Source organism: Metarhizium acridum (genome assembly GCF_019434415.1).
Source record: "Metarhizium acridum strain ARSEF 324 chromosome Unknown scaffold_1, whole genome shotgun sequence".
NCBI lineage: Eukaryota > Fungi > Ascomycota > Sordariomycetes > Hypocreales > Clavicipitaceae > Metarhizium > Metarhizium acridum.
Genome location: NW_027094015.1, coordinates 1245832 through 1262208, shown reverse-complemented (window position 1 = coordinate 1262208; position 16377 = coordinate 1245832). Strand labels below are relative to the sequence as shown.

The 16377-nt window shown below is 54.2% G+C and overlaps 5 protein-coding genes across 6 annotated transcripts; 1 reads left to right on the top strand and 4 right to left on the bottom strand.

Annotated features, from left to right (window-relative positions):
* Positions 1-884: 884 nt before the first annotated feature.
* Positions 885-2212, bottom strand: J3458_000333 (uncharacterized protein; the record flags this gene model as incomplete). 2 transcript variants are annotated; one of them, XM_066116072.1, is made up of 2 exons in its annotated part: positions 2003-2212; positions 885-1930 (listed from the first exon to the last, which is right to left on the bottom strand). In XM_066116072.1, the coding sequence occupies exon 2, from the start codon at positions 1920-1922 to the stop codon at positions 885-887; it is 1038 nt and encodes a 345-aa protein (XP_065977953.1). In that variant the 5' UTR covers positions 1923-1930; positions 2003-2212. The 2 variants fall into 2 exon arrangements, with proteins under 2 accessions (XP_065977953.1, XP_007809713.2); XM_007811522.2 differs by having other exon boundaries at positions 885-1916.
* Positions 2213-2701: 489 nt separating this feature from the next.
* J3458_000332 (uncharacterized protein) lies at positions 2702-4001 on the bottom strand (the record flags this gene model as incomplete). Its single annotated transcript, XM_007811521.2, has 2 exons — positions 2702-3690; positions 3758-4001. The coding sequence occupies 2 exons, from the start codon at positions 3999-4001 to the stop codon at positions 2702-2704; spliced, it is 1233 nt and encodes a 410-aa protein (XP_007809712.2).
* Positions 4002-5253: 1252 nt separating this feature from the next.
* J3458_000331 (uncharacterized protein) lies at positions 5254-7270 on the bottom strand (the record flags this gene model as incomplete). Its single annotated transcript, XM_007811520.2, has 3 exons — positions 5254-5360; positions 5420-6971; positions 7094-7270. 3 exons carry the CDS (start codon positions 7268-7270, stop codon positions 5254-5256), a joined length of 1836 nt encoding a protein of 611 aa, XP_007809711.2.
* A 3344-nt stretch (positions 7271-10614) lies between these two features.
* Positions 10615-13258, top strand: J3458_000330 (uncharacterized protein). The gene is made up of 2 exons (XM_007811519.2): positions 10615-10909; positions 10985-13258. Exons 1-2 carry the CDS (start codon positions 10755-10757, stop codon positions 13104-13106), a joined length of 2277 nt encoding a protein of 758 aa, XP_007809710.2. The 5' UTR covers positions 10615-10754; the 3' UTR covers positions 13107-13258.
* Positions 13211-16123, bottom strand: J3458_000329 (uncharacterized protein). The gene is made up of 2 exons (XM_066116071.1): positions 14354-16123; positions 13211-14283 (listed from the first exon to the last, which is right to left on the bottom strand). Exons 1-2 carry the CDS (start codon positions 14576-14578, stop codon positions 13369-13371), a joined length of 1140 nt encoding a protein of 379 aa, XP_065977952.1. The 5' UTR covers positions 14579-16123; the 3' UTR covers positions 13211-13368.
* Between the last annotated feature and the right edge of the window lie 254 nt (positions 16124-16377).

Here is a 16377-nt window from a genome sequence, read left to right as displayed (position 1 = left end):
CTTTCAAGAAGACTGCGGGGCGCGACGGAAGTTCTTGGAACGTCCGAGAGGTTTTGATGACTAGGAGTCCTTTGTGACTGTCGGTTTTACGATGACACGCGCCACTCTCATCTCTAATTCGCGACATGTTGTCCTAATTATTTTGGTTCAAATTTGGGAGTCCTTTTACAACGGTTCTGATTTGTCTTGCTTAGCGAACAGACAATGGCGGCCCCGTATGATGGAAACTGAACACGAGCTGTCTTGTTCGGTGGTCTCTCGTCGCAGCAAAGATGATGGATTAGGATTTGAAACGATAAGCTCGGGAGGTTTATGCATAATGCTATCTGACAACCAAATGTCTGCTTGGCTGTAGGTGGTGGAGGCTGATATGTATTCGCATTACATGGGCGTTACAGTGTGCACTATTCGGGAATGGGAACAACCGTTGAATACAAGAACAGAAAAAGTACAAGAAGCGTTTCTTCAGATCAAGTCAGAATCAGCCAACAGGCATGTAAGGCCAAAGAACAGTGGACACGAGGATGACTTTTAAATACTCTCTGGTATAAATGCATGTCAACTCACCCAATTTGACGGCTCGAGTTGAATAAGTCTATACACATGGCGCCAGCGCTCGTGCCACCAGCCTTTTACAAATCTACATCTCGATGAAACACGATGGGTCAATCATGCCCGGTTCTCAGGATCCTCACCGGTGTTGGTCCAAATACTCATCCTGGCCCTCCCTTGGTCATCAAGCCAAGCGCGATACATTCCCCCGCAGTTGTAATCCATGACAATCTCTGAACGGACGCTCACAAGGCGGCCACTCTTGGTATCCCTCTCCACGATGCTCTCAATTACCAATCATGCCCCCCTCACCTTCACCAGCACGCCCCCATCTATCGCCCGCGCTGCGCTGCAACTCCCCACCGGGACCGACGACATTTGCCAAGGCCCTGGCCGTGCTTTCGGGCTTCCATCTCGCCATGGCGGCAACGGTTCGAGCGGCGCTGATGCGCAGGAAGGAGTCGCCGTTCCCGGTACCCGACGCACCCATGGCTCGAGAGACAACCGTCTCTCCACGCGGCCGGGACCAAGAGCCCCCACGGAGGGGAGAGTAGAGGAACGGCGTAGGGAGGCAGTCTGCCAACAGCCCCTTCAAGGGCCCTGCGAGCGAAAGACCGGGCGACGCAGTCCTCACGACGCTGGACGAGCCTCTCCCATGCCGAGAGCCCGGCAACACCGCTCTGCTCCCACTCCTCGGCCCAGAAGCCGGCTCCCACAACGGGCGTGTCGCCAATCCTCCCCGTCAACTTGTTCGTCATGCCGCCCGTGCTCGTCGCCGCGCAAACGATGCCGTCCTCGTCGAGGGCAACGGCCCCACAGGTGCCCTGCGGCAAATGCTCCTCGGCAGACCACGTCCCCTGCCCCAGACCCCGTCTCTCCCTCTCCAGCGCGCGGACATGCTCCTCCCACCGCTGCTGCGTAAAGAAGTAGCCCGGGTCGACCATGTCGAGGCCGTACCTGCGCGCGAGCTCCTCTGCCGCGGGGCCCCAGACCTGCGTGTGCCCCTGAGCAGAAGGAACATCGAGGCGGCGGCCCCGGTGGTCCGTGGCGGCGGCGCACGACGACGCCTGGCCCCCCGACCCGAGATCCTGGTCGCCGTGCTCGAGCATCCCCTTGGCGAGCAGGATGGGGTTGCGGACGTGGCGGAGGCCCATGACGCCCACGCCGCGCTTCTTGCGGCCGCGGGACACCATGACCGACGCCTCCAGCTCGTTGACGCCGTCGCGGGTGAAGACGGCGCCGTGCCCGCTGTTGAAGAGCGGGTTGTCCTCGAGGAGACGGACTGCATAGCAAGCAACGTCCAAGGCTGATGGCTTCTGAGACGCCTTGACGGGTGTGCTTATGTATTCGTTGGTTTTGGTGATCTGCATTTTTTTTACTTGGTTGGTCAGAAAGGGGTGGTGCGTGTGGAGGACAAAGTGGGAGGGAAAGTGAAGAAGAAGAAACAAACTATGGCGAGAAGCGCATCTCGATACGCATTATACTTGTCCTGCGGGAAGTTGGCGCGCACAATGTTGCCTGCGCCGCCGTGGATGACGATGCGAGGCTGCACCTTGGGTGTCTCGGACGGCGGGGGCTGCTTTTCGTACTGCATTGCTGAAACGACGCGGGGGGGGGGGCGGGGAACAAACGCTCAAACGCTCAAAGATGCAAGATGCAAGATGCTAGAGTTGGACGGGGGAGGGGAGACGGTGAAGATGGGAGATGGTCAACTATATATGGACGCAGCCAAAGCGGTCGGGTGTTGATCCCCGCAATGCGGAGTTCCCACGGGGCGGAACGGCGCTTGGCGCTTGGCGACCTACCATTTCGGGAAGGTGGTAGGTAACCGACACGTGAAGGCGGCGGGTGTACCCATCCATGTCTTGCCGACTCTTATATATACATATTCATTCACCCTTGAAGCGGCACCATAAACGTGAGGACGGTGTGCAAGACGGACTGTCGAGCACGCCCCAAACTCATGTACAGCTAGGAGGAGTAATAAGAGTGTGTCGAGGACTTGTATTCGTAACGCACGTGGATACAAGGAGGCATAAGCAATTCCAAGACGGGTCATTAAATATATAAATTACCATATAATAAAGGGGGGTAAAAGAAGGGAAAAGATAGAAAATGGCACCACCAACATCCAACGTGTCATGCTTCCCTATGCGGGCGAGTCCCCGTGTGGCACCATAAAGCGCGGCATCACAGGACTATCCAAGTCGCCGTCTCGCAGCGGCGTCTCTGAACCCCCCTCGGCAACCAGTGTCGGCGAGTCCAACGCGTCGTAAATGTCCGACGACAAAGCCATCCCGATGCCGCTCATGTCATCCCCAGGGCTCGGCTCCGACCCGAGCGACAAGTAGGTCAAGTGGCTCGAGGGTTCGAGACTCATGGCCAAGCCGCCAGCACCAGAGCCGTCACGGTCGCCGCCCCCAACCTTCCTCGTCGGCCCAAATGCCGGAATCGCCTGCAGCGTGCGGTGCTTCTCGCCCGCGTGCCGCAGCCACGAGACGGTATCCTCGCCCAAGCCAGGGTTTCTCTCGTCCCGGCGTCTTCGCCAGCCAAAGTAAAACACGGCCGATATGATGCCCAGGCAGGCCACGGCTATGGAGACGCCGATGCCGGCCTTGGCTCCTGCTGACAGTTCCGAGCCGGGCGAGCTTGTCTCTTGGTCGCTTGTGGGAGACGTCGTGTTTGGCGTGCCCCTTGGCGAAGAGGGACTTGTGCTGCTGCCACTGCCGCCGCCGACCACGCCACCATCGGCTGTGCTCGCGGTTGAGGTCCGGGGAGCGGAGGTTGCCACGACGAGCTCAGATGGCCGTGACGGCAGAGGAGACGGCGGGTACGTATTGGGAATAACCGGGGGAACGCCCGTCCAGGTGCCGGGAGAGGCTCCTACTGTCGGAGGAACGGAGGAGCTCGCAGGCGCCGTCGTCGATATGCTACCCTCCGCCGCCGAAGGGGATGGCCGAGATGGACTCGAAGGGACTGCTGGGCTCGAGCCGCCGACAGAGCCAACGCCGTTCACAGTCGGACTCGATCCCGCAGCAGCACTGCTGGTGCTCTCCTGAAGGGACGTGACCGGGCTTCCCTTGACCGTCGTCATCTTCCTGCCGGAGCACTCACCGCGGAGCTGTCCAACCACATCGTCTAAGCCATGTGTGCAATGTCAACAACTCCTCTGCGCACATGGCGGATACCCGGCAAAGATACGCACCGGCTTTCACATTCGGGCAGCCGTTCCGAATACAGGCCCTCGACGCATCAGACGTCACCAGATCAAAGTTGTCGCATAAACAGTTCTTATCCCTCCCCGGACAAGTACTCTCCGCGAGACATCCCAGCGCGCAGGGGTCGTTCCATAATCCCGGTGCCGAGGCGAACATGGTTCCGTTCGAGGATGCCGCCGCGGCTGCGGCTGCGGCAAAGAGTGTCGCATACGCAGGAATCATTCCAATCATTATCTATCGTATTATCGAACGCGGCAAGAAGAGACGAAAAAAAGAAGAAGAAAAGGAAAGAAAAAAAGAGAAAAAAAAATAATAAAGGAGGGTATTCAAAGGAGTGTGTGTGTCAAGCTCTTGCCCGTGTATTCATGACGTTGGAGCCGACCAACGCATGAAAATTCCCAACGTCACTCAGTTTGGAGTCGCACAAACCCAAAGACAGCATCGTGAAAAACTTCGATTGGCACAAGCAGGCCGAGATTCTTTCACAATACTTGCAGTCACGGACGACTTGCTCGCGCACTGACTTCATCTCCCCTCACCTGCGACGCCTCCCACCCTCCCACCGTTTGGCCAAAATGCCAATATGCCGTCCCTTCGTCCAAAGTCGGACACTAGTGTGCTGCCGAGGTGGACAAAGGCCATCGCGTCATGGGGTATGCCGCCATCAACCAGATGAAATAAAGGCAAATTGCATCACGGCCGTGCCCGGGAGGCCCTTGCTCTTTTCCCACGCGCCCATGGGGATCAAAAGGCGGCATGGCCCACGAGGCACGGATGACGCTCCCTCGCCGGCTTGGGCTTAGACTGGGAATTGGCCAGTCCAGCAATTTGTCGCATTATTGGGATCACCACGCGGTTTGCCAATGCCCCTTGCCATCTCGGCCGGCGCGGCGAATCATCCATTCATCCTGCTCCGGAGGCACGCAGACCATTCAGCTTGCCCACTATGCCGCACAGACAACAGACCGAGTAGCCATTATCGGGCGGTTCCCGAGTTTGACCTCTATTGTAAGGTTGGTATTAGCCTTATCAATTCCACCACCTAACTAATGGCCGCATCGTTCTGCCTATGTGTATATAGTCCCGGGGTATATCCATAAAATTGCCTTCATTCCCAATCCTCAGTCAGCACACTCGTGTCAATGCCTGCCAAAAGCCAACTACATGCCCATGTGTCGTCCGTCATATTGCCGTCCAAAATACTGCAAGTCATATGCAACGCCGTATGAGTTTCAAAGCCCAGCCGCCTTTCATACCCAAAACTCCTCCAATGCCACCAAATTTTCCTTGTTGGGGAACTCCCATTGCCCCAGTCAACTCATCTCCAATACAAACTGGAGCTGACAACCCTAGTCTCAAAGATAACTTTGAGAAAAACAAGGGGAAAGAAGAAAGAAGAAAGAAAAATAAAATAAAACAAACAAAACAAAACAAAAAGAAATGTGAGCCAAATAAAAGTGCATCAAGATATGACCCAGCTATTTTAGGCCGGCACTCCCGCCAACCCGGCCGCAATTTTGACCGCCTGGTTCACATGCTTTCGTCGAACACCAGGACTACGTCCCAAGCAAACCGAATTCTTCGATATTTCTATACTTATAATTAGCCTTCTGTATCAAATAGACCTGATAAAAATTGTCTGTTCCTACCTTGGATCAACAGGGACACATTGAGTCCAATCTTGGACTTGACAGCCCAGGCCATGGGTTGCGACCACATCTGGTTGGCCCCGGAATGTAGCATGAAGTTGGCCATCCCATGGTCATAGTCGCTCGCTTGTTCGTTTCCGTTTTCCCGTCCTCGCAGACCCATCGCAGGCTGTTGAGCCATGTCTACGGCGACTGGAAGGCCTGAAACGTCCGTCGACCCTGAGACAGGGCTATTGCTGTTGCTGGTCCAAGTCCCACTGTGATTGCTGCCCCCGTATCCGGAATCTGCAGTTGCAAATCCTGGTTGCTGTCCATTTGGCATCATGGCCGAGTCGCTGCTGGCTCTCGCCGAAGACCCATCACGGTCCAGGTCGACAAGGTCGACATCAGCCTCCACGTACTCGGCGCGCTGGGGAATGAAGATGCCCAGTTGGCGCAAATATGTTTCCACCTCATCTGGGTCGAAAAATTCGCCTTCGAATCCAGGCCACATCATCCGCATCTTATGGTCAATTCGCTCCTCACGAGTTGTTTGTACCTCGGGGCTGAATGGTCCCATTGATTGACCCGTCGTTCCTTGGGGTTTCCCATACGACCGTGTGCCTTGGTTCCCAACGGGCATGGCCACTGGGGCGCCGCCTGTCTCTTCGATCGACTGTTGCGGTGGGAAGAATGTACCGGCGCCGCCGAGGCTGGTGAATGGAAATCTCCGATGGCAGAGATCCTCATGTTGATTTCGGCTCAGTGCAAGCTGTAAACGCTTAATAATGGCCTCTTTCGACTCGAAAAACAAGCAAAATCCAAAGACGGCAGCAAACCTGTCTGGGGGCGGATTAGACATCAAGATGAGTCGCAGTCCATTTTCAGTTGTATGGCGCTGCAAGCGGCGACCAAACGTCAGTTCGTGTGAGGCGTAGGATGACGGCGGGGCTATCGAGGAGTAAGGCGAGTGGCCAGCAGGCAGGTTTGCATTGAAGCCGTCCTCGAGAGTGGGCTCCATCGAAGAATAGAACGGGAAAGTCGCATTATCCGGGGTCGCCGCCGTGACAACTTCGTAGTTGAGCGACGCAGGCACATGGATCATTGGCCCAGAGGTTGTAGCTACAGCTGTGCCAGGCAACCCACGAGTTCCAGTGGATGTCCCAAGAATGTTGGCTTGCTGTGGTGTGTCCAAGTGGAATCCGTTGTTTGGTGGCATGGCGGTGACAGCAGATGTTGTAGGCTGCACTGATTGCAGGTTTGGATGGTTTCCGCGATTAGAGACGGGATGTTCGTCACTGTCCTCCGAGCAGCTGCCCTCTCCGGGAGTACTTCTTGCCTTATCAGCAACCGTAGAAATCCGGTTGGCAATAGCCGATAACCGTTGGACAGCATGTGGCACGGCCTCAAGAGCACGCTCCGAGAGGAGAATATCGTAAAAATCATTGAACCCCTTGCTCATATCGTCGTTGGCCTTTTCAAGCTCCTTGACACGCTGCTCCAATGTTGTAATGGTAGTATCTTTACGATGCCTGTATGCTCGTTGAGCGAGGCGAATCTGTGTACGACGACGCTGTAAAGACTTGGTTAGTATCAACCTGACTTGCCCAACGCACATAAAGTATAATAGATAAAATATAATAGTAGCACCCAATAGCAAGGGCGATGGGGAGAGGGGGAACGGGAGTGGCTCACGTCGGCTGCTGTCTCGTCTTTAGTATCTAGCCTGGGCCTGCCTCTGGATCTCTTCTTGCGTCCGTCTTCTTCTGTTGTATCGGCATGTCCTGCCTTGACATCACTTTCATCTGATAATTTTGCCCGTTTGCCAGTTACCGGCAGACTACTCCCACTCTGGGCTGGGTTCCTCGCCATGGTCGACAAGGGGGCCGTGTTGGAAATGTAAGCAGTGTTCGGACCATACTGCTGAGCGTTTATCTTGGTTACATGACTTGGAATTGTTCATTGGAATGTGATTGCAGCCAGCGCCAGTCGAGGAACGGTTGTCAAAAGACAGCGATTCCGGGACAATTGGAGCAGCAGTTGCCATGTGGTTCCAGTTTCCGGCCGCAGCCTCTGGGAGCAAAGGCGATACACAGAACACGTTACTGTTTGAACGAGGGCGTGCACTATGCCGTGAGGGTATTGGCGAAATGGAAGAGATATAGCAGTTGATGGTTCCGAAACAAGCCGTCACTAAGCTGGCGTGAGGACTGGAGGGAACGTCGCGACTGTTAGCCTAGATAGCTGCCCGTCTGAAACGCCATGCATGAGTTGAATGGGAAACCAAACGGCTGACAGACGAGTTCCTTGCTCAAGTCGAGAATGAGGGCTGAATGTGCGATGGCTAATGGTTAGAGTGGGGAGTGGCGGAGCGAACAAGGACAAGGCCAAGCACGGCTTTCTCGTACCCAGGCTGTAGGGACCTGGGGCGGGTAAATATTCAAATTGTAGAGGCGATGGAAGTGGTTTGTTGGATGAAACGACGTGGAGATGTACGAGCGGACATGGAGACGGACTTGGCACCCGGGGGGGAGTTGTAGAGAGCCGGGATGGACGACAGCTCAGGTCTGGTGGCCCACCAGTCGACCTAACCTTGATCGACCAGTTGAACCCGCACCCGAAGTCCGTCTCCATCTTGGTTCATGATTTGCCCCCTTCAGATGCCCACCAAGGATGGTCAGCCGGGAAGAATGAATCAAGGCTTCGACATTGTGCGCCAGGTCCCACGAGGTGTGTAGAGCCGTCCATCGTCCTTCATCCTCCTCCATCATCCAAGCCCAGCTAAACCAAACTAAACTATTGCCAGATGAATTCGGCGTCGCCCTCGCTCCACTCACAGCGTCACCAAGAAACAAGCCCTCTCTGGTGGGTATCCTTGTCGGGGTTGACGGCTTTAAGCTTTCTCAAATGGCGTTGGCAAGCAGCAAATAGCGAATGGCAACGCCATCCACACCAGACGGCGACAGGTATTGTGCAACCCACGAGCTAGCAGTGGACTCGGGAGCTAGAACTGAACTGCGAGACCATCAGAGATCGATCATGGAGCCCTTGTACCAAATGACCTCCTGTCCTTCTCGTCATTGCGCCGTCGATAACATGATCGAACGGCACTGATCTGAACCCTCGCGATGCGCTAGGCTTAGGCAGGGGCGCGAAAACCACAGACTTGTATTGTTTTGTTTTTTTTGTTGGCGAAGCTCGTGTCGTGATGCAACATCAATCTCATGCCATCCGCCTAGGACTCTCAGTTCCGTGAACATGAGCGTTCCAACAAGGCACAACAAGACATAAAAGCGACATGCAAGACCCCGGCGACGAATCACTTCGGAAGGGACTACGGAGTAGTCCGTACGGAGAACATTGAAAAGTGTTAATATTACAGAGTGTTGGTTTCATTGCTGCAAGGCATTATCATTACTTCGTACGGCCTTCCCTGTCCAAACGGTCAACAAAGACCCGGTGGCCCTGGCAGATACAATATGATTGTCTGTCCTGGGTCGCACAGCTCGTTGAGACAACTTGGCAGAAAGGGGCAAATGCAGGGGTGTCTTGTTTGCTGGCTGCATAAGCTGCCCTGTCAAAAGCAACACCCATGAGTATATGTTTTGCCAGGGTATAGCGTTCATGAGGAGCGCAGAGTTGTAAGTGTAATTCCATGTGTTGGACAACCACGCGTCCCCGCTCCAAGTTTGCGCTCGAAGTCTGATGAAAGAAAGACAGTCTTTCAGTGGCAGATTCCGTCCATTGGAGTCACAATTCGAACTGGCCTTGCTCACTAGGCTTCTAAAATTCCTTAGTCGGCATGAGTGACAAATAGCACCAGCCCGACTTCTGAAGCTTTCCGGCCGGCACTTGCCATGATGTCTTGAAAACCCCGAGATGAATTCCTAACCCCCCGTGCCTTTCTTCCCTAGCCACGACGATGGGAATTGGCAATCAATGGCGAAGAAATCACGTCATAACATGCAGAAGCTATGATATGCTCATCCACCTTCAGTCCAGAGAGCACGCCGTCGCTTGTACGCCAATCCTCCAGTCCTCCAGTCCACTAGGCGAGTATACCGACATTCTTCGGATGATATAGCGTTTGGAGACCCCTTCGAATGCCAAGGCCTTCGTCCCATTGGTGGATCTTATACGGCCACACATTGAGAAAGAGGTCAGTTGGTGGGCCGTTCACGTCGCAAACACCTTCCCACAAAGTCTCTTGGGGCTGCCGAGTGGCTGAAAGCCACGAGGAGGAGTTGGAGGGGGACCTTGGCAAATTGGCAAATTTGGGACCGTACTGAAAGACGGCATTTGGCCTCGGTCTCTGTGAAATCCCATCCCATACCAGACATGCGACATGGTTCCCGGCATTTGCCAGAAAAGCGACTTCAGATGCCCTATCCAATGCCAGGCACCAGGCACCACAGACTTCCCTTACCGGGTTACCCATTGGTGTCTCGCGTCCCCAAATCCAGAGTGCATGTACCTACAGATCACAGTTCTCAGTGCATGAAGGATTACGTAGAACGACTCATCACCGTCCCAGAGGAGCGGGTCGCAGAGCTGTAGCGGCAACAGCCAGTTGTTTCTATCTGTCCTCTGCTCGAACTTCGCTATTGGAAAACAAACCCGAGGCAGGCCCAGGCCCTCTAAATTCCGGTATAATGGGTGTCGCGCCTCGCGCTGTCAGTTAACCCCGGGGCATTTGCATCACGTCGCATTCAAATTGGAGCCGTTGGTAGCTTAGAGCTCGATGAGGTATCATTGTCAAGGGAGATCGATCGATCCCGCTTTCACCAATCGCCCTATACCTGATCTTGCGGAACGAGAACGGAACGAAGGCCGGAGCATCTGCGGCCGTTAATGTACAGCCGAAAATAGACAGCTTGTTGTAAATAGGCAATTTTTGAGGGAAGCTGGGCAAGTGGTCGACCTCCTTGAACATTGACCGTTACGTAGTGTCCGTCGAGATATCAATTCTGATGAAGCTATGTCCGCTCAGCCTCAACCTCTCTTGCTCCGCCTCGTCAGTGAGCTGACCTATGAAATGAATTCATAACTAGTTATGTACGGAGTAACTTGCTCCGTAGGTTGGACATATTACATGCAGCAACTCAGCCTCACTTGTACCAGGGTATGCCCGCTGCCCGCTGTAGGGTAGGGGGTCATTTCGTCGACAACTTGGTGCTCCTCCTTTCCCCAGACCAAGCCAACCTCCACAACCACAACACCAACCACAACCGCCTCGAACCCGCCGATTAGTCTTGGGCTTGCGCAAAGGCTAATAGCTCCCCGCATTTCTTGACAGTAGCAGCGGGCCGCAGCGGACCACCGAGTTGATTTGTTTTGGTTGCCAGGGAGCAGAATCATGGGTGATCGCGAAAATGGCTGGACAACAGTTGGCCATCGAATTCTGGGCCACGGCCATCAGCTTGGCACTGGCCGCGCGTGGATGATGCAGCAAGAGTTGACCGACCTTGAAGCTATTGCTGCGTGGGACAGTGATGTACAATGGCCCAGCATGTAAGAATGCCCTACCGGGATTACGTCCCGATGCGAATCTTGCGCCGTACTGACGTGATTCCGTGCGCAATATAGAAACAAGCCACTCTTCGATGGCCCCGAAGCCAAAAAGTTCGACAACAAACTGGTGAAGCTCCATGACTTGGATCAAGGCGCATTCGGCAGGGTTGACAAAGTTATGCACGGTTCAGTTTGCTTAGCAAGGAAGCGCATACCAAGACGCCGGGGGTTTTCCATTGACGACTTGCGCAAAGAAGGACTGATGATGCGCAAGTTGGATCACCGCCATGTGGTCAAGCTGGTTGCGACGTACGCTCCGAGGTCCCACGAATTGTGCCTTTTGATATGGCCGGCCGCTGTTTGCAACCTGGGTAGGTTGCTGGACGATATCGAAAGCCTGCGCTTGAATGAGGGAGACCGCGCAGACATTGTTGAACGCTTGACGGCTCTGGACCTTAGGGACTTGAGCGCAATTGATCCAGTGGCCAAAGATCAATATTTGACGCCGATATCTGAGTCGTGCCCCTTTGACTTTTTGCGCACAATTATTGGCTGTGTGGCTCGCGCAATGGCGCATTGCCATGCGAACAACGTCCGACATCTTGATATCAAGCCGTCCAACATTCTATTGCGTCCAGATCGAGTCTACTTGGCAGACTTTGGCATCTCTCGAGATGTCACTGGCCAGGAGCAAACAACAACAGATGGTATGCCTGGTACTGAACGATGGCGAGCCCCTGAATTATACGGGGAACATGGCTCCAGCATGCAGCTGTCAGATATGTATTCACTCGGCCTAGTATACCTCAATATTGCGACCGTTTTATACGACGCAAGATTGGCGGATTTTGACGACGCTCTAAGCTACTCGGGAAGATTATCCCGTGAAGAACAATTACGGCTCAGGGAAGACAAAGTCAAGATGCACCTGGATCGACTTACAGCCCACGCCTTGGTCAGGCCACCGTTTATGTTTACCTATGAAGGGCAAGAGACAGTGCGGCCACGGCCACTAACACACCTCATATCCCGCATGGTGGCTACCAACCCAAGACACAGATTCACAGCTGCGAAAGTCGATGAAAAACTGTCTATGCTCGGTGGGATTAACCAGATATACCACGCTGACTGCTGCAAGAGGCCCATATCCTGGGTTGAGGACAAGTGGGATAGGAAGTTTGGCGGCCTCATTGCCCTGCAGAAGGAAAATGAAGCACAGCGGAAGAGAATCATGGAGCTGGAGGGCAAAGATCAGACGTACGAAACTAGACTGGAGAAACAACGGCAGAAACATGAACAAGACATTTCAAGATTGCAAACGCTGCTCAAGAACGCAGAGGAGAAGTGTCAGAGGCTGGAATCCGAGACGACAGACCGTCGCAGGATATCGCACAGCTCGCGAGGATCTCATGGCCATGATGTCCCGCGGCCAGTTTTTTCGGGTGGGCGAAGGCAGCCAGCTGGATCTGCAACGACGCAAGGTGTTGGACTAGGGTTGAACAGGTCTAGTTTGACTGCACCGAAAACAACGGTTGCTAAACCCCCTCCGCAGCAAATCCAACAGCGCTCCCAGTCGATCCCAAGTACTCCTTCAGAGCGTCCCACACAGAAGATGCGAACGCTTCAGAGCAGCCCAGCCGTGACACAGTCATCAAATGCCAAATCCCTGGCCGGTCAGCGCTCGCCCAGCATCGGCGGTAACCCGGCAGGTTATGCTCTACGCTCGCGGGGATCGGGGTCCAAACTCCCTTTGCCTGTCACACCGAGCCGTAGCAACACGCCCGTAACGCCCGTATTCAACCGCGACCAGAGCATGACGGATAGTAGTATGGCTTCGTCTGTCTTTTCTCGAAAGAGTCTCGAGACACTTCCTACTCCACCGGCTCATGATAGCCCCATAACACAGCGTGCAGATGTGTCTAGTGAGAACGCGCAGCCTCAATGGGGCCAGCTCGGGGGCAGACGTGTGCCTCCTGTGACTGATGACACAGTTCTGAGGCCCTCTACACCGGACTGCCCGGTGCCGTCCATGTCACCGTCTGCCATGTCATCTCCACGAACGCCCAGATCAGATATTCATATAGATGGCGGCGATGCGAACGCCACTTCAAGGCCTCCTCCTCCGTCATTGCAGCCTATGAAGAGCTGGGCTGATGTGGCCAAATCGGAAAAGAAACGGCAAGCCGCGCAGAAGTAGAGCTTATACGACGAAGATTTTGGAACAATAAAAATCAAAGAGGAGGAGATATTGGGTTGAGACGGATTATGATACCAAAAAGTTTAGACGCTCATATTGTTTTCAGCGCACAGTTGATACTGTCCAAATTTACATAGCAGGCTAGAAAATGACGAGTCCTTTATGCTCTGTTTATTATACAAACAATCGGTGCTTAAATGTCAAAGATTCTATATTCGAGCGCCAGGGAATGATGTCGTGACTGTACTAGTCGCCGAGGAGGCTATACTTTGCTAGCCGCCCCTTTACCAGCCCATTTCAACAGCCGGCTGCTCTGAGCCCGCACCAACGCATTCCACGCAGGTTCTGTAAATGGGTCGACAGACTTTCCCGTCCCACCCCTTTGTTGACGATGCATTTGCTTGGCAAGGACGGCGGGGATAGATGCCATCAGGGGATAAGGGCGGGCCGGATAAACGTCGACATTCGGCGGCGTATCCAGGTTACGCGAGCTCGGCATATTTCCAGCCTTCAATGGGCCTTTCTGCAAAGACTCCGGATTCACAGCATCCTCCCGTCTCAGTTGTGTCCTCTGCTCTTCAACAACTTGGTGCAGCGCCTCGCCCCGCGCGTTCCAATCCCTCCACATCCTCTCAACCTGCCACTCCCACCATAATCTCGTCACTTGAACACTCCATGCAAAAGAGCTCTCGGAAACCTTTTGCCCACTCCCGTTGGCGCAAAAGCGCTCAGACTCACCACTCACTCGCTCGGCCTGCATCTGCTTCGCCATGAGTTCATCCCACCGGTCCTCCTGCGCGGCATCCCAGCGCAGTTCCCCGTCTGCTTCGACCAGCTTGCGTATCTTCTTGGCGAATATGCGCCCTTTTCGACCAATCATTCTGGAGAGTGCTTTTGGCTGGGGCTTTTTCAGGCGCAGGAAGGGCTGGCCGTCTGCTGTGGCGGAGACGGACGGAAGGCGGTGCCTGAAAGTATGCGGGATGTAAGTTGGCTTGTAGACAGGGTGCCCGGCATCATGCCCGGCCACCTTTTTGAGAAACGGCTCACGGTGCCGTCGGGCGGTGTGCTTTGGCTTGGAGTGTGACGGGGTAAGGTCGCCGCGAAGGCGAAGATGCTCTATGAGCTGGGTGTGCTCCGGGCATCCTCGCTTTTGCGCCGTGAGTAAGAGCGATAGGAGCTTTGCGCGTTTTGTCAGCCAGCTGAATCATGTCCTGGGGTGAGAAGAGGGCGTTGCTGATGCGGGTTACCTTGTATCCTGCCGCCATGGAAGCATACACCAATCTGTAGCTTGTATATGCCCGATTCCTGACGAATGCCTTCTTGACGGCCTGTGTCATGGCGTCCCTTGCAGGTCTCTGCGCATCTTGAGGCACATCTATCTTTCTTGTGGACCGCAGGAGAGCCCGGTAGAGGGATAGTGCGGCGATGCGATGCCGCGAGTTGCGGGCTGGGATGAAGGGCTGGCGGTGCATGGTGACGAGTCTGGTGGAGGAGGATGACGGTAGGCTATCGCGGACTGCAGTGCATATGCATGATTACTTATTGCTCTGTGGAGTTTATAGCTGTGGGGTTTCTACTCCAGAATATTGAAGGTGTTGGACGCAAGATGAGGTGGTTAATATTGAGGCGGCGCTCAAAGACGTGGCATCTAAATTGAGATTTGAGATTGAAGTTGTCGTTGAACTGGGACCTGCAGGAGAGTGGACCTTGAGAATGTGAGCAAGCCAAGTACAGTAGTAGTCGAAAAGTGGAGCGGCATCGTCACGGCATTTCCCCGAATGGCATCTGCAGGTCCCGCTGTCTAGGCCAACATGGACGAACATCACGAAGTTGGTTGATGAACGTGGCAGAAGAAAGTAAGGAGTTGCTATGTATTAAGCCGGAATCTCTTCTGTTCAGACGGGCAGCGCTTTCGGATGGCCATGATCACAGACATGGGCAACCCATACCCCTTTCATACTAACTCGTATGTATTGACGCGGTCTTCACATGCGCGGAGACCACCACCGTACTTCTACTTGTGAATGGGAGTGTACAGTCTCTTGCGCGCAGTAGGAGACGATGCAATCTGGCATGGGGATTTGGCTGTAACGGCCACCCACTGCTGGGCTGCATACGACTACAAGCGACGAGCCACGGGCAATAACCAGGTCGACGCAGTCATTGAATCTTATCGGCTAGGCACTTTTCAAAAAAAGATTGGGCTTTTTCTTGTGGAGCGAGTAACCTTAATCGTTCGGCGTTTCCCTCAGTCGCATTGCATCTCCCCATACATTCTGGGATTCCCGCGAGCGGTCAGCACGTACCCAGCCGTATGCCCGAGTTTTTTTTTTTTTTTTTTTTTTTCCTTCTCTGCATATTAACATCAGAAGCGGTTCCTCCCGCAAGGTTGCGGATTTTCAATCGTGGCTTGCTCACGCGATTCAGACCGACTGATGCAGCCCCACAATCGGTGCTCGGCGTCTCCACGGACAGCCAGGGACGTCTTGGAAGTCCGAGAATAAGCTTAGGAGGAAGTGTGTTGTCCCAGTTTTTTTTTTTTTTTTTTTTTTCTGACAAAATTGCAATGTCTACTAGGACCTTAATGATCCTTCAGTTGGACCGCTCTGGAGAGGAGGAAACGAAATTCAGGCGGCAGAGCCTGTCGACGGTTCCCATCACTAAGCATGTTTTCCTGCGGTGTACATACATATAAGCCAAAGTTCTGTGCTGGCATCACATGCAGCATGCCGAAGGCTTCCTCCCCACCAGAGTGCGGAGAGGATATTTGCCATCTCTCTCGGAGCGAGGATTGTGTTTTCAACGACAAGTAATAAGGCGCAGACTTGAGGATTCCCAGTTGGGCCAGCACCTGAGCATCACTCCCAACTTGACTGGCCCAAGCACGCGTTGGAATGATGAGACAGTCGTCTGAATTTCTGGCGCTTTGTTGAAAATGATACTCCGTAGTGTTGTCTTGGACAACGCGCGACGCATGGCAGTCCGTAGTCAAGGTTGCGCCATGCAACATTTGCTTGAATGGATCGCTACGGCGGGACCGGACATCAAAGCGGACTTGCAGGGCAAGGGGCGGACTTTCCCTGTGGCACCACGCTGTTGTGGTGGAAGGCCCCGCTTACTAAAGCTTACAGGCAAGCACGCAGCTTGGCAGTTCCATGTTGGCAAGAGCACTCCATCTCAATTGCAGTCACAAGACAAGTCGACGTTCAGGGGTTTATCTCAAGCACTGCGTCCTCCGTAATTCCCGGCACCTGGACTGCCCTCCCATCTC